The sequence below is a fragment of the Moschus berezovskii genome, chromosome 7 (genome assembly GCF_049115385.1).
Source record: "Moschus berezovskii isolate FMDL1 chromosome 7, NW_MosBer_1.0, whole genome shotgun sequence".
Classification (NCBI taxonomy): Eukaryota; Metazoa; Chordata; class Mammalia; order Artiodactyla; family Moschidae; genus Moschus; species Moschus berezovskii.
Genome location: NC_142466.1, coordinates 23239142 through 23256909, shown reverse-complemented (window position 1 = coordinate 23256909; position 17768 = coordinate 23239142). Strand labels below are relative to the sequence as shown.

General features: G+C 41.4%; 1 protein-coding gene across 7 annotated transcripts in view; it reads left to right on the top strand.

The window, feature by feature from the left end:
- The window catches only part of TEK (TEK receptor tyrosine kinase), a 104255-nt gene that overhangs the window by 21926 nt on the left and 64561 nt on the right, over positions 1–17768 (top strand). For 4 of the 7 annotated variants that reach the window (XM_088837867.1, XM_088837866.1, XM_088837869.1 and 1 more), the window contains exon 2: positions 2528–2680. The exons of 2 other annotated variants lie outside the window; for them this stretch is intronic. In XM_088837867.1, the coding sequence (XP_088693993.1) occupies positions 2528–2680 (153 nt within the window). Of the gene's footprint in view, positions 1–2527; positions 2681–10218; positions 10329–17768 lie in introns of all 7 variants that reach the window. One more of the 7 variants, XM_088837870.1, reaches the window with a different exon arrangement.

Here is a 17768-nt window from a genome sequence, read left to right as displayed (position 1 = left end):
GGTTGTCATTCCCTTCTCCACGGCGTCTTCCCAACGCAAGGATCAATCCCACGTCTCCTGCTTGGCAGGTGAATTCTTTACCACTGAGCCACCTGGGAAGCCCCAGGGTCTTTAGGGTCACAAAATAATTGAAAATGTCCAAGAATACCTGGTGTCAGGGGCGTCTTTCAACAGGGTGTGACTTCCAGCTCTGTGTCTTTAGCTGCTCCAGCACCGTCTTCCTCATCACCCTTGGGAGCCACAGTCAGCTGAGACTGAAAGAGGTAAGGCCTGCAGCCCACCATCGGCCTCTACAAGCTTGCACCGTGGCTTCTTCTCTTATGCTGGTGGCCACGCGACATGTCCAAACTCGAGAACCCAAGTCTGCAGTTTATGGGTGCTCTTTAGCATTTGCATGCAAACTAGTTATGTGAGTATGCCTAATTTTCTGCAAAGCTCCTACCAGGCTGTAGGCCAGTGGCTTTCACACCTATGTTATAGGACTCCGGGTGTTCCAAGGAGGTGCTGTGTGGCTGCTAGAGATGGTGAGGGTGTGGACTCTGCCTGTCAGTCCCTGGGCCCTACCCCGCTGCTGCTAAGTCGCTTCAGTTGTGTCTGACTCTGTGCGACCCCATAGACAGCAGCCCCCCACCTTCACCCAGAGTAACTCTTTATTTCACGCGTTATCTTCTGTATGATATTACATTTGTTAAAATTATGTCTTGGCTTAAACAGAAGCACGTGAGAGAACCATTGACATAGTTGTAGGATTTGCTCTGGCAAAGACCCGGAGCTGGGAGTGATGGACGGGTATCCTGTATGAGGAGTTGTTGGCTGAGCAGGTAGTGGTTCAAAGTAGTTTTTGAAACTGAATGAAGTATGAGCTGTGGAAAGCCGGTTTGTCTTTTCTGTTTGCTGTAGACTGGAAACCAGAAAGTCAGGCCTGTATGGAGAGGTTGGTAAGGTGTTGCCTGGAGGTCTGAGAGACTCTTCTAGGAGTAAAGGGGCTATGTCTTAAGTCATGACCTTTATACCACTGATCTGTGCTAGAGTGCAGAGTTTTAAGTGGATGAAGTGTTACTGTGTGGATATTAACATTATGTATACTTGAATTAGAGAGTTAGCATCATGTCATTTATTCTGAGATTTACTGCCTATAAACCTGACGTTGGACAGGTGCTTGGGGAAACTTGAATGTGTGGCTAATTCCCTTCTTAGTTGACCATTGGAATGTTGCTCCCTTTCAAGTGTTAAAAGTTTGAAATTTGCTACACTGGCCTCAGCAATGAAATTTTAATTTCAAGTATGTACAACAGAGCAAACATTCTGGCTTCCTTTAAATACATTTCTACATTCAACCATCTAAGAACTAAATCAATTTAACATAATTTTCAATTCCTTTAGGAGCCAAAATGAAGAGAATCAAAAATTCTATTTGAAACCCAGGGCTTTGGTAGATTAGTCCCATTTTAAAATTCTGAATCCAGTGAGTTTTTACTTCAGTTTGTAGAACACATGGTATATCTATGTTGTTTTCCAGGGATGACTTTAGACCATAAGTGTGTGTCATTCTTAGATGGAGTGAGATTTTGTCATTAAAGAAACAATAGATTGAAATTTTATGGCCCCTACTAGAAGTCAGGTCCATTTGAAGAGCTAACAAATTAAAGAGGATGGAGGCTTTAGCAATGCAGCCCAGAATGCCAGCACTTGGATGGAACCAAGTCCCAACTTTCCAGAAACAAATTAGGCTAACCACCCTTATGGCAGAAAGTGAAGAGGAACTCAAAAGCCTCTTGATGAAAGTGAAAGAGAAGAGTGAAAAGGTTGGCTTGAAGCTCAACATTCAGAAAACAAAGATCATGGCATCTGGTCCCATCACTTCATGGGAAATAGATGGGGAAACAGTGGAAACAGTGTCAGACTTTATTTTTGGGGGCTCCAAAACCACTGTGGATGCTGATTGCAGCCATGAAATTAAAAGACGCTTACTCCTTGGAAGGAAAGTTATGAACAACCTAGATAGTATATTAAAAAACAGAGACATTACTTTGCCAACAAAGGTCCGTCTAGTCAAGGCTGTGGTTTTTCCAGTGGTCATGTATGGATGTGAGAGTTGAACTGTGAAGAAAGCTGATCTCCGAAGAATTGATGCTTTTGAACTGTGGTGTTGGAGAAGACTCTTCAGAGTCCCTTGGACTGCAAGGAGATCCAACCAGTCCATTCTAAAGGAGATCAATCCTGGGTGTTATTGGAAGGACAGATGCTAAAGCTGAAACTCCAATACTTTGGCCACCTCATGCGACGAGTTGACTCACTGGAAAAGACTCTGATGCTGGGAGGGATTGGGGGCGGGAGGAGAAGGGGACGACAGAGAATGAGATGGCTGGATGGCATCACCGACTCTGTGGACATGAGTTTGAGTGAACTCCGGGAGTTGGTGATGGACAGGGAGGCCTGGCGTGCTGTGATTCATGGGGTCGCAAAGAGTCGGACACAACTGAGCGACTGAACTGAACTGAACTGAGCTCATCTCTGGGTTTCCCAGGTGGCGTTAGTGGTAAAGAACCTGCTTGCCAATGCAGGAGATGGAAAAGACATGGGTTCTATCCCTGGGTCAGGAAGATCCCCTGGAGGAGGACATGGCAACCCACTCCAGTGTTCTTGCCTGGAGAATCCCATGGACAGAGGACCCTGGCAGGTATGGTCGGAAAGAGTCAGACATGACTGAAGTGACTTAGCACACACATACACACACACACACAAACACACACGATTTCATCTCTTACCATGTTTGTGTTGCTTCTCTGGGGTATTATGACGTGGAAAAAGGGACAAAAGGGACATGAAATAAATTTCAGAAAGGATCCTTGTCCTACTCCGCCGTTACTGTGCTGGCTAGTCTTCATTAGCTCACTCTCTGGACCTTATTTCCTCTGGATATCAGATGAAAATGATACTAAAAACGTTAGCTTTTTCCTGTGGTTGGCTCTGCAGGCAAGGTTGTCACCTCAGGAAGGTATAGCTGTGACTACTTGTAGGGGAGCAAACCCCATTTTTCTTTCCATTAGTCTCACAACTTCAGAGAATCATGAGTCATCACCGTTTATTGACTGCTCTATTTCCCACACACATTATTCATAAAATTCACAAGAGATTTTTTATAGTGTGTACTTCTTCCCATCCTCAGTGAAAGGCTGAGAGGTAAGTATCATCAGCTCCATTTTACAGATGACCAACCTGAGACACAGAAGGCCACATGCTTTGTATATTGTCCTGTATTCCATAAGTAGTACTTGGCAGATCTGGGATTCACACCCAAGGTGGCTTGATCCCCTAGCCTCTGATCACACACTGCATCACTCTGTTGCTCAGCCATGCTAAGCTTCCCAGCCTCCCACTGCGTTGTGAGCTGTTCCTGAGATAGATATAGCCCCGCACAGGGAAGACATGGAAGCATGGAAGACAGTTCTGACACCTAACTGTGATAAAAGACACCACTGTAAATCCAAGGCTTAATGTGTAGAGCCCAAGTCACTGGCTTGCCTTTTAAAAAATTCAATTTTTAAAAGGTTTATCTTTTAATTTAGTGTGTACACTATAACCAGCATCCAGAGGTAGCCAGCATTAACATTTTCTAGATAAGATTGGATTTCATATCTCTCCCTGAGGAATCCAAACGCCCTCCCCCAGGTTTCCCCTGGAAGTCCCAGTGCACTTACATTCCCATGGTTACCTCCTACACTGAGCCCTGGCTTTGGTTTTGATTTAAAGCATAGCACGCCCTGGCTCACTTCTGCACTTGTGGTCTCTGTTGAACTTGGTGTCAACCCTGGCATGTAGCTCAGTGTTTTACTTCAATTAAAAATGAAAATGGCAACAATTTTCCTGCGTAGAGACAGACACACAGGTACAGACACACAGACACAATCACAGAGACACGCAGACAGATAACACGCTTGTGAGCAAACTGCACTTGACTCCCGAGTTGAGACGACGATGGGGTTTGTACTACGGCAATGCAAACCACTCTGCCACAAGTATTAGATGAGCCAATCTGTTAAGGCCCTTTAGCTGCCTACTCTTACAAATTTTACCCACACCACAGACCAGCTGTTGGAATTTTCATTTTTCTGTTTTAAGTTGATTAATATTCTTATTTAGTTTTATTTTTTCTTTCTCCATGAATTCCTTAAGTCTTATTAGTCCTTTTTACAAATGTTTCCTGACTACAGTTCTTGATTTTTTAAAATACTCATTTAACAAGAAAATCTTTTAAAACTATAAATTTGTCTCCAAATTAATCTTTGGACTTGCTGTAGCAGTTTTGAAACTTGGATTCTTATTTTTTTATTTTCTACAAATCATATCTCTTTAGTTATGATTTTTTGAGAGTTAATAATTATTTATAAGACTCTAAGATGGCTCATCAGGCAAAGAATCTGCCTGCAATGCAGGAGACACAGGATATGTGGGTTCGATTCCTGGTCCAGAAAGACCCCCTGGAGGAGGAAATGCCAACCCACTCCAGTATTCTTCTCTGGGAAATTCTATGGACTGAGGAGCCTGGTGGGCTGCAGTCCATGGGGTCACAAAAAGTTGGACACGACTTGGTGACTAAGCAAGGAAGAAAGATTTTTAGGGGATTGGTTTCTCTCTCTTTTTTGGTTCAATGATATGCTGTTACACTTGATTTATCGTGTGTGGTGTGGGATGTTTTGTTGTGATTGGGGATTCTTGCAAAGGCAGTTTCCCTCTGTTGGACTTAACTGAGCTGAGTGTGTCTGGGCGTGTCTGGGATAGCATGTGTTACAGCAGGGCTGATAGCTTACTGTGTTGCACTGCTTCGTCTTACTGTTAGGACAGTGAACTAACTCTGTGCTATTTGTTTAATAGCTGCTGCTTGGGCTTCCTGAGTTCCCCTTGACCTGCTGCCTGGTTGTCTAGACCCCTCCTTCAAGACCTCTAGACCTCCCAACAATGCAGCAACTAAAGGGTTCATGTCTGGCCCATCAACGTCTCTCAGAACCTTTTCTGGTGCTTGAATCAGTGTCCACTGGCCCAGGTGGCAAATATTTTTAATATCACCTCTGAGCCATGCCAAGAGTAAGTTAAGCAGGTTCAACTCAAACTGCTTGGTCTAAAAGATCTACAAAAATATAAAACAGTACAGGTGATTTTGGGCTTCCCAGGTGGCCCAGTGGGTAAAGAACCTGCCTGCAATGAAGGAGATGTTGGAGATATGAGCTGGGTTGGGAAGATCCACTGGTGTTGGGCACAGAAATACACTTGCCTGGAGAGTCCCATGAACAGAGGTGCCTGGCGGGCTACATTCCATGGAGTCGCAGAGTCAGACATGACTGAGCAACTAAGCACAGCACAGCAACTGAAGGATACATATGTAATTACATATATGTCTAATTGTTACTAATTGAATTTTGATTTTTAGTCAACTTCATCAGTCAAAATTTGAGAGAGGTGGGATGCTATTATCTCCCCAGAACTATTGTGATTTCTTCACGTTCTTCTTGCTTTTACCAGTTGTATTTTCTTTATTTGATTCTATATGATTTAGAGCACTGTGATACATAACCGCTATTCTTTCATTATGGAATTTACTTTCTGTAAAGATACATGATAGATTTTGTCCCATCCCATGCCTTCTGTCTTGAATTCCACTTGTCCAAAACTAGTATTTGTAGTCTTTGTTTTCTTCTCTTTCATCATTCTTTTTTTCATTTCTTGATAAGTTATTGCCTATATCTTTGTTTTCAAGATTTTAAGCATCATCTTTGAAGGTTTCATTTTTTTTCTGTGAATATCTGTCATTCTGTACGTGACTTTTTAATTTTTTTTAAGTTTCTTTTGATGTGAACCACCGTTTTTTATTAAATTTTTTTTTTATATTTTACTTTTGGCTGTGCTGGGTCTGTTGTTCTCTTGATGCAGTGAGTGGGCTCCTCTCTCGTTGTGGTGCATGGGCTTCTCCTTGCAATAGGTTCTCTTGTTCCACAGCACAGGCTCTAGGCACATGGGCTTTGTCATTGCCATGCATGGGCTCAGTACTTTCAGCTCGAGGATTCTAGAGCACAGGCTTAGTAGCTGTGGCATTTGGGCTTAGTTGCCCTGAGGCATGTGGGATCTTCCCAGACCAGGCATTGAACCTGTGTCCCCTGCATTGCAAGGCCAGTTCTTAATCACTGGACCACCAGAGGAGCCCCCCCTGCAGGTAATTTTAGGCATTTATCTTTCAATCACAAATAACATATTTAATCTTAACTTCTGCATGCTATTTTATACTTTGAATTTTTTTCTAATGTAAAAAATTTTTCCTGCTGTTTCCTTTTTAGTCTTTTATTTTTTCCTGTCTTTTGCTTACTTGGACTACCTTTTGTTTACATTTATCTTCTCTAGTCATTTTTGTTGTATACATCCTGTTTCTTATTTTGTTAGTGGTTACCCTTATGTTTTTCAAAAACACTCTTTAACCTATGCCTCTCTGTTTATAATAATAAATAGTGAAGCCATATTTTGAACTTCAGTGTATCAGCAAAGAACCTAGCACATACTAACTTTACCCCCCTCCTTCCTGTTCCCTTCTTAGTCTTGGCTGCTTTAATATGGAATTGAAGATCCAAGTTACTTTTTACAGCATATATTTTTAATTTTAAGAGGAATTTTTGACATTAAAATTATTTTAGTATTGAAAATCCAATTTTTCAGTCCAACTCATTGACCTTTGTGATTACTGGATGCTGCCAATAGGTAGACTGACCATCTTGGTTAGCTCTGTATTTGCAGTTCTTCTCTTTTTTCCCCATGGCTTTAGGGGGAAGCTGAGAGAGGCTACATCAAAGGTGCTAGTCAGATGTCATTTTAAAGCTGATATCTGACTTCATTATTAAGATATACATTTCCATTTCAGGATGTTGTTAATTATAGATCACCTCATGTTTGCTGTATCTTAAATTCCTTTGTTTTCTTCAATTCAAGAAACAAGCATAGTGGGTTTGAATCTTCAGCTGCCACAGTCTATAAATTTGAGCTTTACTTTTTGAATTGTGCAGCATAACAGAAGACAAATTCCTAGTACCACTGAGATTTGAGCTGAATCTTGGAAGAGACTGGACCTGAACAGATAAATGTATATAGGGAAGGGCATCCTCAGTGGAAAAAAATGATGTCATCAATGGCCAGGAAAGGAAAGCCTGTGGAGCGTTAGGGGCTAAAGAGACAAGGGCACTAAGATTGTGCAGGACTTCAGGTGAGTGACAATGGAGGTTTGAAAAGGAGTTGAATGTGAGCGGTAAGACAGAACTAGGATGGCAGAATATGGCGATTGGATACAAACAGTGAGGGGGAGATAGTTGCTGACAATAGCTCAGGGTTTTCAAGCATCTGTGATTAGAAAGGGAGAGGTTTAAGAGATAAGGAGAGAGAGGAGGTGAAGAGAGGAGAAGCTGCTGAGTTCATTCTAGGTGTATCACAGCTGAGACGCCTACATAGGTGAGCAGGAGGACGTTTAATAGTGGGGAAGAGGTTGGAGCTAGAGATCTAGGTTTGGAACAGATGATAACTGAAGCCCTAGGAGTTGGTGAGATCCCTGTGAAAACGGAAATGGAGTCTTCCGTGGCGTGGGTCAGGCTATACTCTCTGGGCTGAGGCCATGGCCACTTGCTGAGTTTTGGCAAGGAGGATGAATGGGAAATTAGATCTAACAGAACACTGCTATTTAAGATATGTAGACTTACATTTTTCTACTAAGGCAAATGGATATGCAGTCAAAGAGTACACATGAGGGACCTACTGTGCTAACCTCTCTGTCAGGGAAAAGGAAGTCGTGAGTTCTAACACTGTCCCGGATGTTTTACATTTAAGATCTCATTTAGTCATCACTGTTGTTTTGTCTAAGTCAGTTTCCTCATCTGTGATATGAGATATAAATGACTAATTCATGGTCATTGTGAAAATGAAGTAACACAATGGGTTTAAAGTATCTGAAAGGTGGTAAGTAGTTAATAAACTATAGTTCTTATATTACAACTAATCATTTTAGGAATTGTCTGTACGTAATTGACACACTGCAATTGAGAACCAGCTAGCAAATACTTAATAGCAGTGATTTGGAAACTGTGCTCCTTCAAGAAATAGCAGCGCTAGGGAGGTGTCCAAGTGTCTGCTTCAAGAGTCAAGAAGTAGGTACAGGAATCCTGCCTCCTGCCGAGACACACGAAGCGTTGTTCACCCGATTTAGTTCTGAGACATCAGCACAAAATTTCATTTACATAAAGGGAATGACTGAAACATGAGTAATGCTTGAAACAGGTGTACACCTGAAGATACAGGGGGAGGACTGGTTCTTGGACCTACATAGAGCAGTGGCAAAAGAATACTCCCCACCAAACTGTAGTCTGTAGATGGCTCAGTGGGGAGGGAGCTGGGGGAATAAACACACTGACCATCCTCCCCTTCTACCCTCTGGTCTTCTGCTGGAGCCCCTAGTGGCCAAACCCAATGGGACACAGGTAGCCCCCATGACCCCAGAGCTGAGCGGAGGGGGTTGGAGCGCAGCTGGCGAAGGGCACAAAAACCAAAGCCTGGCCTGGACTTAGAAAGTGAGACCCTGTGATACTTTACATTTTGTATTAAATTTGACATGAAAATGGATCCAGCCCATGCCCAGGCTGTCCAACTCAAACACGTAATGAATTTGCCTCTTGGCTTTCATGTTTTTGAACTGCTTTCTCTCAAGTAACAGGCTCTGTCTCCTTGCTGCCAGAAGAGTCTAAGTAGATCCTAGATTGTTTGCTTGGGAGGGAAAAAGAGGAGCTGTTTTCCTGAGTGATAAACTCCAGGCAGCTGCTGTATGTAGGATCAGGCCCGTCACACCGCCACGCCTGCTTGGTACCTCACCTATGCAGTCCCTGGGACACAGTCCCTGCTCTGGGCCGTCTGGAAGGCTCCCCAGGGTGTGTGAGAGCCTGGGTCAAGCCTTGGAGCCTAAGCAAGTATTCGCCAGGTGACATGGAAATAAAAGAATCATTGAAAGAAGGCTTATGCAAAGAGTCCAAGGGTGATTCCTTGAGAAGAGCTCCCGACAGGTTTGGAAAGATGTCATGGTTGCTGGCATAAACGTGGGGCCTGGTAGAGGCCCAAGGAGATGGCAGTGACTATGATACTCAGGGTTTGTCAAGAAGCACCTCTTAACAAAGACACACAGATTAGTACCTCTTGAGATGTTCAGGCTTGCAGTTTAAGAGGGGAAAAACTGACATAAATTTTATATTTGGAATTCTTCCTGACAAATGCATCTATAGTTTGGAAGTATGCAGGATTTTTTTTTTTTTTTGATGGAGAAGAGGGAATATGACCACACAAGCTGATTCCCAAATAGGAGACTTCCAATCACAGGAGTAACTCAGGTAATGTCCAAAGGACAGTAAATTCGAAAACTGTAATAAAGGAATTTCTAAACTAAATGAAATGAGGCTAGAGGCTCCCTGAGCCCTCTTTAACTGAGTTAAGGTTGTGACCCCATCAGTGAGCCCACGGGGGCTACTTCAAAATGCAGAGCTACTGTCCTGCTCTAAAGTGAAACAAAGTATAGGAACTGTACTTTTAATGGACTGTACATTCATTTTCACATACTCACTTTTAAAGATGAGGGGGAAAATGTCAAGGGGGGTTCTCTGGTCCAGGGACGCAACAGGGAGGTTTTGGGTAGGTCAGTGGTCTTCCCGAGGGTCAGCTGGCAGACGCCCATGGAGCAACAGTTTGTGTCCATCCCTCAGTAGCACCCTGATCTCTCCAGGGCTCCCTCCACACCAGCAAGCTGGCTGAGGAACTGCTTTTCCAGAGTCATTTGCATGGCAGAAATTTGGTTTCCTCTTAAGGTCATTCCTGTAAGAAAGGGGACAAGAATCAAAGGATTTTGGAAGGAAACACAGGGAATCTTCCTTAGCTAATGATCGACCTGTTTCCTGCTCATGTGGGTTTGAAGTGTGCGGGAGGGTGGTCACACAGCAGGACACAAAGCCATTAGCGGTTCTTCCTTCTATGGGCACCTTAGCTCCAAGATGACTTAAAGTTAAAAAAAAAAAAAATCCCTTCCTCTGGGGCTAACACAGACTGCTGTAGTTTCATACAGATTCACTTGAACACGCTAGCTTCGTGCCATGCTAATACTAATGATCCTTTACACAAAGTCAGTGATTTAGATGTTATTTTCCCATTTTGCAGATGATGGAGATGAGACAGAACTTCAAGACCAAACGTCTTAACAGCTCCACTGTCTTGTTGACGGTGCCCTGCAATTAGCAATTCACAGAATTGTCACCTGGGTTTAAGAGGTACCACTGTGACTATACATAAAAGAAATAGCTAATAAGAATCTACTGTATAACACAGAGAACTTGACTCCATATTCTTTAATGACTTACATGGGAAAAAAATCCAAAGTTGATATACATATATGTATCACACATATGTATATAGAGGAGTCTAGGTAACTCAGTTGGTAAAGAATTTGCCTGCAATGCAGGAGACCCGGGTTCGATTCCTGGGTCAGAAAGATCACCTGGAGAAGGAAATGGCAACCCACTAAAGTATTCTTGCCTGGAGGATCCCTCGGACAGAGGAGCCTGGCAGGCTACAGGCATGGGGTCACAGGAGTTGGACACGACTTAGTTAACTAAACCACCACTATACATGTATACGTCATTATATATGTATAAATACATATGTTTATATAGATATATGTATATATAATCATATATAGATATATGTATATGATTCACTTTTCTGTACATTTGAAGCCAACACAACACTGTAAATAAACTCCAATAAAAACTAATTTTTAAAAACACAGTAAACAAAGATCTTTTCAAGAAAATTTATAGCAAAACTTAATCAAAGGAGCATTCTTGGACTTAAAATTCCAAAAAGAAAAAAACAGATGTACTACTTTTAATTACTATTGAATTCTTCAAATTCAACTTAAATATATTACAAATACAGACATTCTGTCAAACAGAGTGCTTGGTGCTAGGAACTGGAGAGAAACAAACAGAGGTCTTTTCTTCTGTGAGCTCACTGTCTAAGGAAGGAGACAAGTGTGTCAGTAATTAAGTAGAACACTACCATTGGCTTGGTTAGTTGTGTGTGTTTTTGTTCTAAATAAAAATCTTTACTTTAAAATGACAAAAGAAATGCAATGCTAAATATGTAAAACAATAAGTGGACATCTGCTTTCCTCCTCACCCCACCCCTGATCCCTAAGCCTGGCAATTTCATTAGTCAGAAGTACCACTGTTATCAGCTTGGTGTATGCTGCTGCTGCATCACTTCAGTCGTGTCCGACTCTGTGTGACCCCCATAGATGGAAGCCCACCAGGCTCCCCCGTCCCTGGGATTTTCCAGGCAATAACACTGGAGTGGGTTGCCATTTCCTTCTCCAATGTGTGAAAGTGAAAAGTGAAAGTGAAGTCACTCAGTCGTGTCCGACCCTTAGCGACCCCACGGACTGCAGCCTACCAGGCTCCTCCATCCATGGGATTTTCTAGGCAAGAGTACTGGAGTGGCTTGCCATTGCCTTCACTTCTAGGATTTTCTCAATATTTGTGCAAAAATGTTCTGCATCTTGTTTTCTTCACTTAATAGATCAAGGATATAATTCCATGCAAACTTATACTCTTCAATCAAATGAATGAATCATCATTTATTTAGCCATGTTCCTGTGTATAATCTTTGTGTTTCCAGTTGGGGCTGCAGGAAATATCCTTCTCCTATTCTACATATTTGTTCTGGTAATTAAGAAGGTTTATCATAATTTTTAAATTAATACACAGTTAATTTTGGTGTGTGTGCAGCTTTATGAGTCGTTTTTAATATTTATTTGTTTGGCTGCCCCAGGTCTTAGTTGCGGCACTCACGATCTTTTTACTTGTGGTAGGTAAACTCTTCCCTGGTGGCTCAGAAGGTAAAGAACCTGCCTGCAGTGTGGGAAACCTGGGTTTGATCCCTGGGTTGGGAAGATCCCCTGGAGGAGGGCATCGCAACCCACTCCAGTATTCTTGCCTGGAGAGTCCCCCTGTATAGAGGAGCCTGGTGGGCTACATACAGTCCATGGGGTTGCAAAGAGTCAGACACAACTCAGCAACTAAGCACATGCAAACTCTTAGTTGTGGCACGTGAAATCCAGTTCTCTGACCAGGAATTGAACCAGGGCCCCTTGCACTGGGAGCTCAACATCTTAACCACTGGACTACCAGGAAAGTTCCAGCTTTATGAGTTTTAATGCATATATAGATTCCTGCAACTGCTGGCACATTAGAATACAGAGAGAGCAATTCCATCACCCTGTGAAAGAGTTTCTGTGCCACTTCTTTGTGGTCATAACTGTCCCACTCCTAATCCCTGGCAATCATTCATCTGCTCTCTATCTTTATAGGCTCACCTGTTCCAGAAGGTTATGTAAATGCATCCATACAGCATGTGACCTTTTTATGTTTGTCTCTATTGCTCAGCATAATGCCACATTGTTGCAAGTATTAACAGTTTATCCCTTTTTATTAGTGAGTAGTATTTTAATTGTTTGGATATACCACAGCTGTTCATGCTTTTGTCTATTGGAGGACATTTGGGTTTCTCAGTTTGGGGTGATTATGAATAAATGGAGCTGCTGGACTTCCCTTGTGGCTCAGCTGGTAAAGAATCCACCTGCAATGCAGGAGACCTTGGTTTACTTCCTGGGTTGGGAAGATCTGCTAGAGAAGGGATAGGCTACCCACTCCAGTATTCTTGGGCTTCCCTTGTGGCTAAGCTGGTACAGAACCCACTTGCAATGTGGGAGACCTGGGTTCGATCCCTGGGTTGGGAAGATCCCCTGGATAAGGGAAAGAGTACCCACTCCAGTATTCTGGCCTGGAGAATTCCATGGACTACAGTCCATGGGGTCACAAAGTGTCAGACACAATTGAGTGACTTTCACTTCACTTTACTTCATAAACATTCACTGTATGAACATCAGTTTTCTGTAGGGTAAATATGTAGTAGTGGGATTGCTGGGTGATGTAGTAAATGTATACTTAACTTTATAAAAAATTATTAAGCCATTTTCCACAGTGACTGAACCATCCATTTCACATACCACAAGCAGTGATTGTTTCAGTTGCTACACATTCTAGCTCTCACTTGGTATTATCAGGATTTGTTTGTTTGGGGGCTGCCTTTCTAATAGGTGTGTAGTGGTATCTCACATTGTTTTGTTTAGCATTTCCCTAGTAGATAATGATATTGACCATCTTTCTGGGTATTTATTTGCCATTCACATATCTTCTGTGGTGAACTGTCTCAGATCTTTTTGCCCATTAAAAATATTGAATTGTTTTGAGAGCAGTTGTTTTGCTCTTAAGTTTTGAGTATTTTAAAATATATTTTGGGTGTAAGTTGTTTGTCATATATGTGATTTGCAGATATTTTCTCCCAGTCTGTAGTTTGTATTTTGATATTAATAATGTCTTTCACAAATCAAAGTTTGAAATGTTGATTAAGTCCAGTTAATCCATTTTTTCTTCATAGATCACACTTTTGGTGTCCTAGCTAACAACTCACCTCCTAGCCCCAACATCATGAAGATTTTTCTTTCATATCCCCAAAATTTATACCTTTCCACTTTCATTTAATTTTTGTATAAGGTAGAGGGTTTTAGTTTAGGGCTTTGTTGCATATGGATGTCCAATTGTTACAACACTATCATTGAAAAAACTAAACCTTCTTCAATGAATTGTTAGGAGATAGATTTTTGATATGAACTGATGTAATATGAGTATAATTTAATTGTTAAAAGAGTGAGTTTTAAAATCAGTCTGCCTAAATTTGAATCTCATTCTACCATTGATTACCTGTGTGACAATGACCAAGTATTTAACTTCTTTTTGTCTTAGTCTCCTTTTCTGTAAAATAAAGATAATCATAGTACCTATTCCATAAGATTCTATAAGGATTAAGTTATTACACATTGTTAGTGTTGTTTGGTCACTGAGTCATATGCTACTCTTTGTGACCCCATGGACTTTAGCCCACCAAGGTCCTCTGTCTTGCCAGGCAAGAATACTGGAGTTGCCATTTCCTTTTCCAGTATTACACGTTACACACATTATAAGTGACATATAATTAGTGATGAATTAGGGTTAGCTTTCATGTAACTTTATAGATATTGCAAGCACCTCTCTCCCATAAATGCATTTCCAAGGAAATGTAAAATATCGTGACCGTTTGTTCCCTAGAGTTGGCTATTTGTGTTTCTTCCTCTGTGAATTCCTACTGATCTATTGACCTTTTCACTTGGTCTTTCACCCTCCAGTAGATTAGTCTGAACTTTACCTTATGGTGAAGTTTACCTCATCCTTTATCTCAGGATCCTATAGAGGAGCAGGAAGCAGCATGCCTAGGGGAAAAGCAGATTGAAAGCCTCTGTTTGTGTCAGTCACATTTGCTAATGTTTCACTGGCCAAGCCTAGAGTCAAAGGGTAGAGAAGTTAGACTTCACTTCTCAATGGAAAGAAATAGAAATTATTATGACCATTATTTTTCAATCTACTGTAGCTGGCTGATCACTTTATAAAAGTTTTTGACATTTTCTATATTGAAATCTCTTAGTGTTTTCCTTTATGGATTTGCATATAGCAGTGACTTTGGATGACCAGACTGTAAGCTTCTTAAAGGCAGAAACCATATTTTGTTCTTTTCTTCACCCACTGAAAGCCCAGCTCATAGTACTTATTAAGTAAATTCTTACTGAATAAATTCACTCACCAAAAGCCAGTCCCACTTATTCATTTATTTATCCATTTAGTCCTTCATCAGTGCTTATTGAATAGCTTGTTTATATCAGGGTACTGTGCTAATTGTTAGAGATACAATGGAGGACAACAGGCAAAACAGACTTTTCTCATGGTGCTTACAGTGAAGCATCATGACTGGTAATGCGACTTAGATACGGGTTCAAATTCTATCTTTCTACTTCTCTGTCACTGGGCATGTTACAGAACATCTGAGTTTTTTTTTTTTTTTTTACCTATAGAATGGAATGTAAATGCCTTCCTTCATGAATTCAAGTGCACAAAGTTTGTAAGGCACCTGGCACAGTATCTGTTACATGGTCTGTAACAAACAAAGTTTGATTTCTTCCCAACATGTTATCATCTGAAGCCTGCTGAGAATGCTAACGCTCTTTGTCAGTCTCTTCTTAGAGATGGTCATCATTCTGAACTTTTCCATTATAGATTCATTTCGTTGCTTTGCTCTTCTGATAGTTCTCAGTGGGTCATCACTTTAAGCTATTCTTGATTATTCTCTTTATTGTGCAAGCAAATCAACCCAGATTGCCTTCTTTATTGGAATCCGGAGAACAGGACACTTAGGAGTTAAAGAATTTGTTGAATTCTGTCTTGGACGATAGAAATCGATGGTTGTGGGAGTGGGTTTGCACGTTTATGCACATCTTTTGGCAGCAGAAGGGAAGAAGGGAACTTGGCAGGTGATTGAAGCAGAGGAAGAGCCCAGAAAGAGAACGTGTCCTGGCTCCAAAGATGGATTCCTCTCATGCCAGATAAATTTTCTGGCAGTGGATAAATATGGTTCAGTTACAGAGCATCCCTCCCTCAGGGTGAAATAATAGAAAAGAGTATATTCAGCACTGTAAGTTTTGGGGGAAGTTGTGAGGTGGACAAACCTTACTTCTGTTAATTCCCTCTCTCTGTCCTGTACCCTTCCCAACATTTTGGTTGTACCTCCCCTGGCCCAATTTCTACTAAGTTTCACAATTCTTCAGGTATCATCCTGTCAAATTCACAAATATTCCAAATTCCCTCACATTAAAGATTTGTCCTTTTACCCCAATACCCTCAGGTGACAGAAAGGGCCCTGGAGAGAAATTCACACTTGAGGGCTGGCTTTGCCATTAGCCTTTGAATGACTACCAATCTGTCTCTTTTCCAAGGGTCTCAGTTTACCCTTTATAATATGCAAGGCTTACACCAGGTAATCTCTAAAGTCTTTTCCAGTTTAAACAATCCTAGGTTTGATGGTGCCATGCCTCTTCCAGCCCCGCCTTTCAGAATGGAGTTTGCATGTAAGTGTGTGTTTTGTGAAGTTTCACTGTGTGGACGCTCTGTCTATTCCCTGTATAAAATAAAAACTTGCTTGCAAACTGACTGGTGCAAATTCTAATGTTCTAACTAGAACTTGTGATATTTATCCTGAATGGAAAGTTCCTGGTGTTCACAGGTGGGGAGAGATGCCATTTCCTCCAGCAGGCAGACAAGGATCCTCTCTGTCTGGGAGGCAAGGGTGGGAAACCGGCATGCCCTTTGGCAAAACTCCTGAGTGAGAACAGTTTGTTGTTAGATACAGCCTAGTCATATCAAGGATGTCCTTGTCTAACTCCCAACTATGCAATTAAAAAGCTAGCAACTTCCTTTGGTTATGTCCAGCCTTGTGCATTTTGGTATCTTCTCATTAATTGCCCAGTATCTTCTTGGAAGAAACTATGAGGATGAAGTTATTGCTCAGACTTACTACATACATGAAAGGATATTGGAAACAAAGAAAAAAGATTAATGTATTGGAAACATGCCTGGGAACTGGATTTCTTCAGGAGACACAAAAAGGCAGAGAAGATGCTAAAAATACTTTAACATAGAGTTGACACATAGAAATGGTGCCAGAAGTTCTTGGAATTCAGGATAAAGAAATTAATGTCTTCTTTAGGGCTTCTGTGGTGGCTCAGATGGTGAAGAATCTGCCTGCAATGCAGGAGACTTGGGTTCGATGCTTGGGTCAGGAAGATACCCTAGAGAAGGGAATGGCAACCCACTACAGTATTCTTGCCTGAAGAATCCCATTTACAGAGAAGTTTGGCAGGCTACAGTCCATGGGGTCGCAAAGAGTTGGACACGACTGAGCCACTAACACTTTCACTTTCATTTAGGATAGATTTAAGAAAGAATATTCTAGTGGTGAGTCCTATTAAACATGTATCCATTCTTCAGATTCCTGCTCAGTAGTTTCCCTTTGGGGGAAAATTTTCCTGACTGGTTTCTTGTATTCTTTTTGCTTTGTCCTGGTAATTTCAACTCTCCATCAGGCCAAATGTCACTTACTCAGGAAACCTTAGCTGATTTATAAACCATTCCTCCACACCAGCCAAGTTTGACTAAGTTCACTATTATGCTGTCCCATAGTATAATAATATAATTCTCTCTCATGGTACCTGTCATCATGGTTCCAGTGTTACATTTATTTATGTGATTGGTTTGCCATGTCTGTCTTCCACATTTGTCTATTTACATATGAGTTCAGATCAGATCTGTTTTAGTAATTACTGTGTCTCTCGGGTCAAGTGCAGTACCTTAGCACGTGGGAAGTACTCAGTAAATTAGTAAATGGATGAATAGATATATAAATAACTTAGAGTATTTTTTAAAAGCTGAAGAAAAGTGTCCTTTTCTGGACACCTTAAAAAATACCTAAACTAAAATCCAAACAATTCCACCAACTAATCATGGATAGTTTTGAGGTTCTCTTTGCTTCTTTGGTTCATTGCCAGAGCCTTGAACTTTGGGCTAAGACCTTTTCATTCATTGCCAATTGCCCGATTTAAAAAATACTTTGGCTAAGTTAGTGCTCCTTGCCATTTTAAATATTTAGAATGTTAATATATCTGCTGCTTGGAAGGAGTTACAAAGGTGAGGCAACCAAGGAGACTCTGGAAAAAACTAAAGCACAGT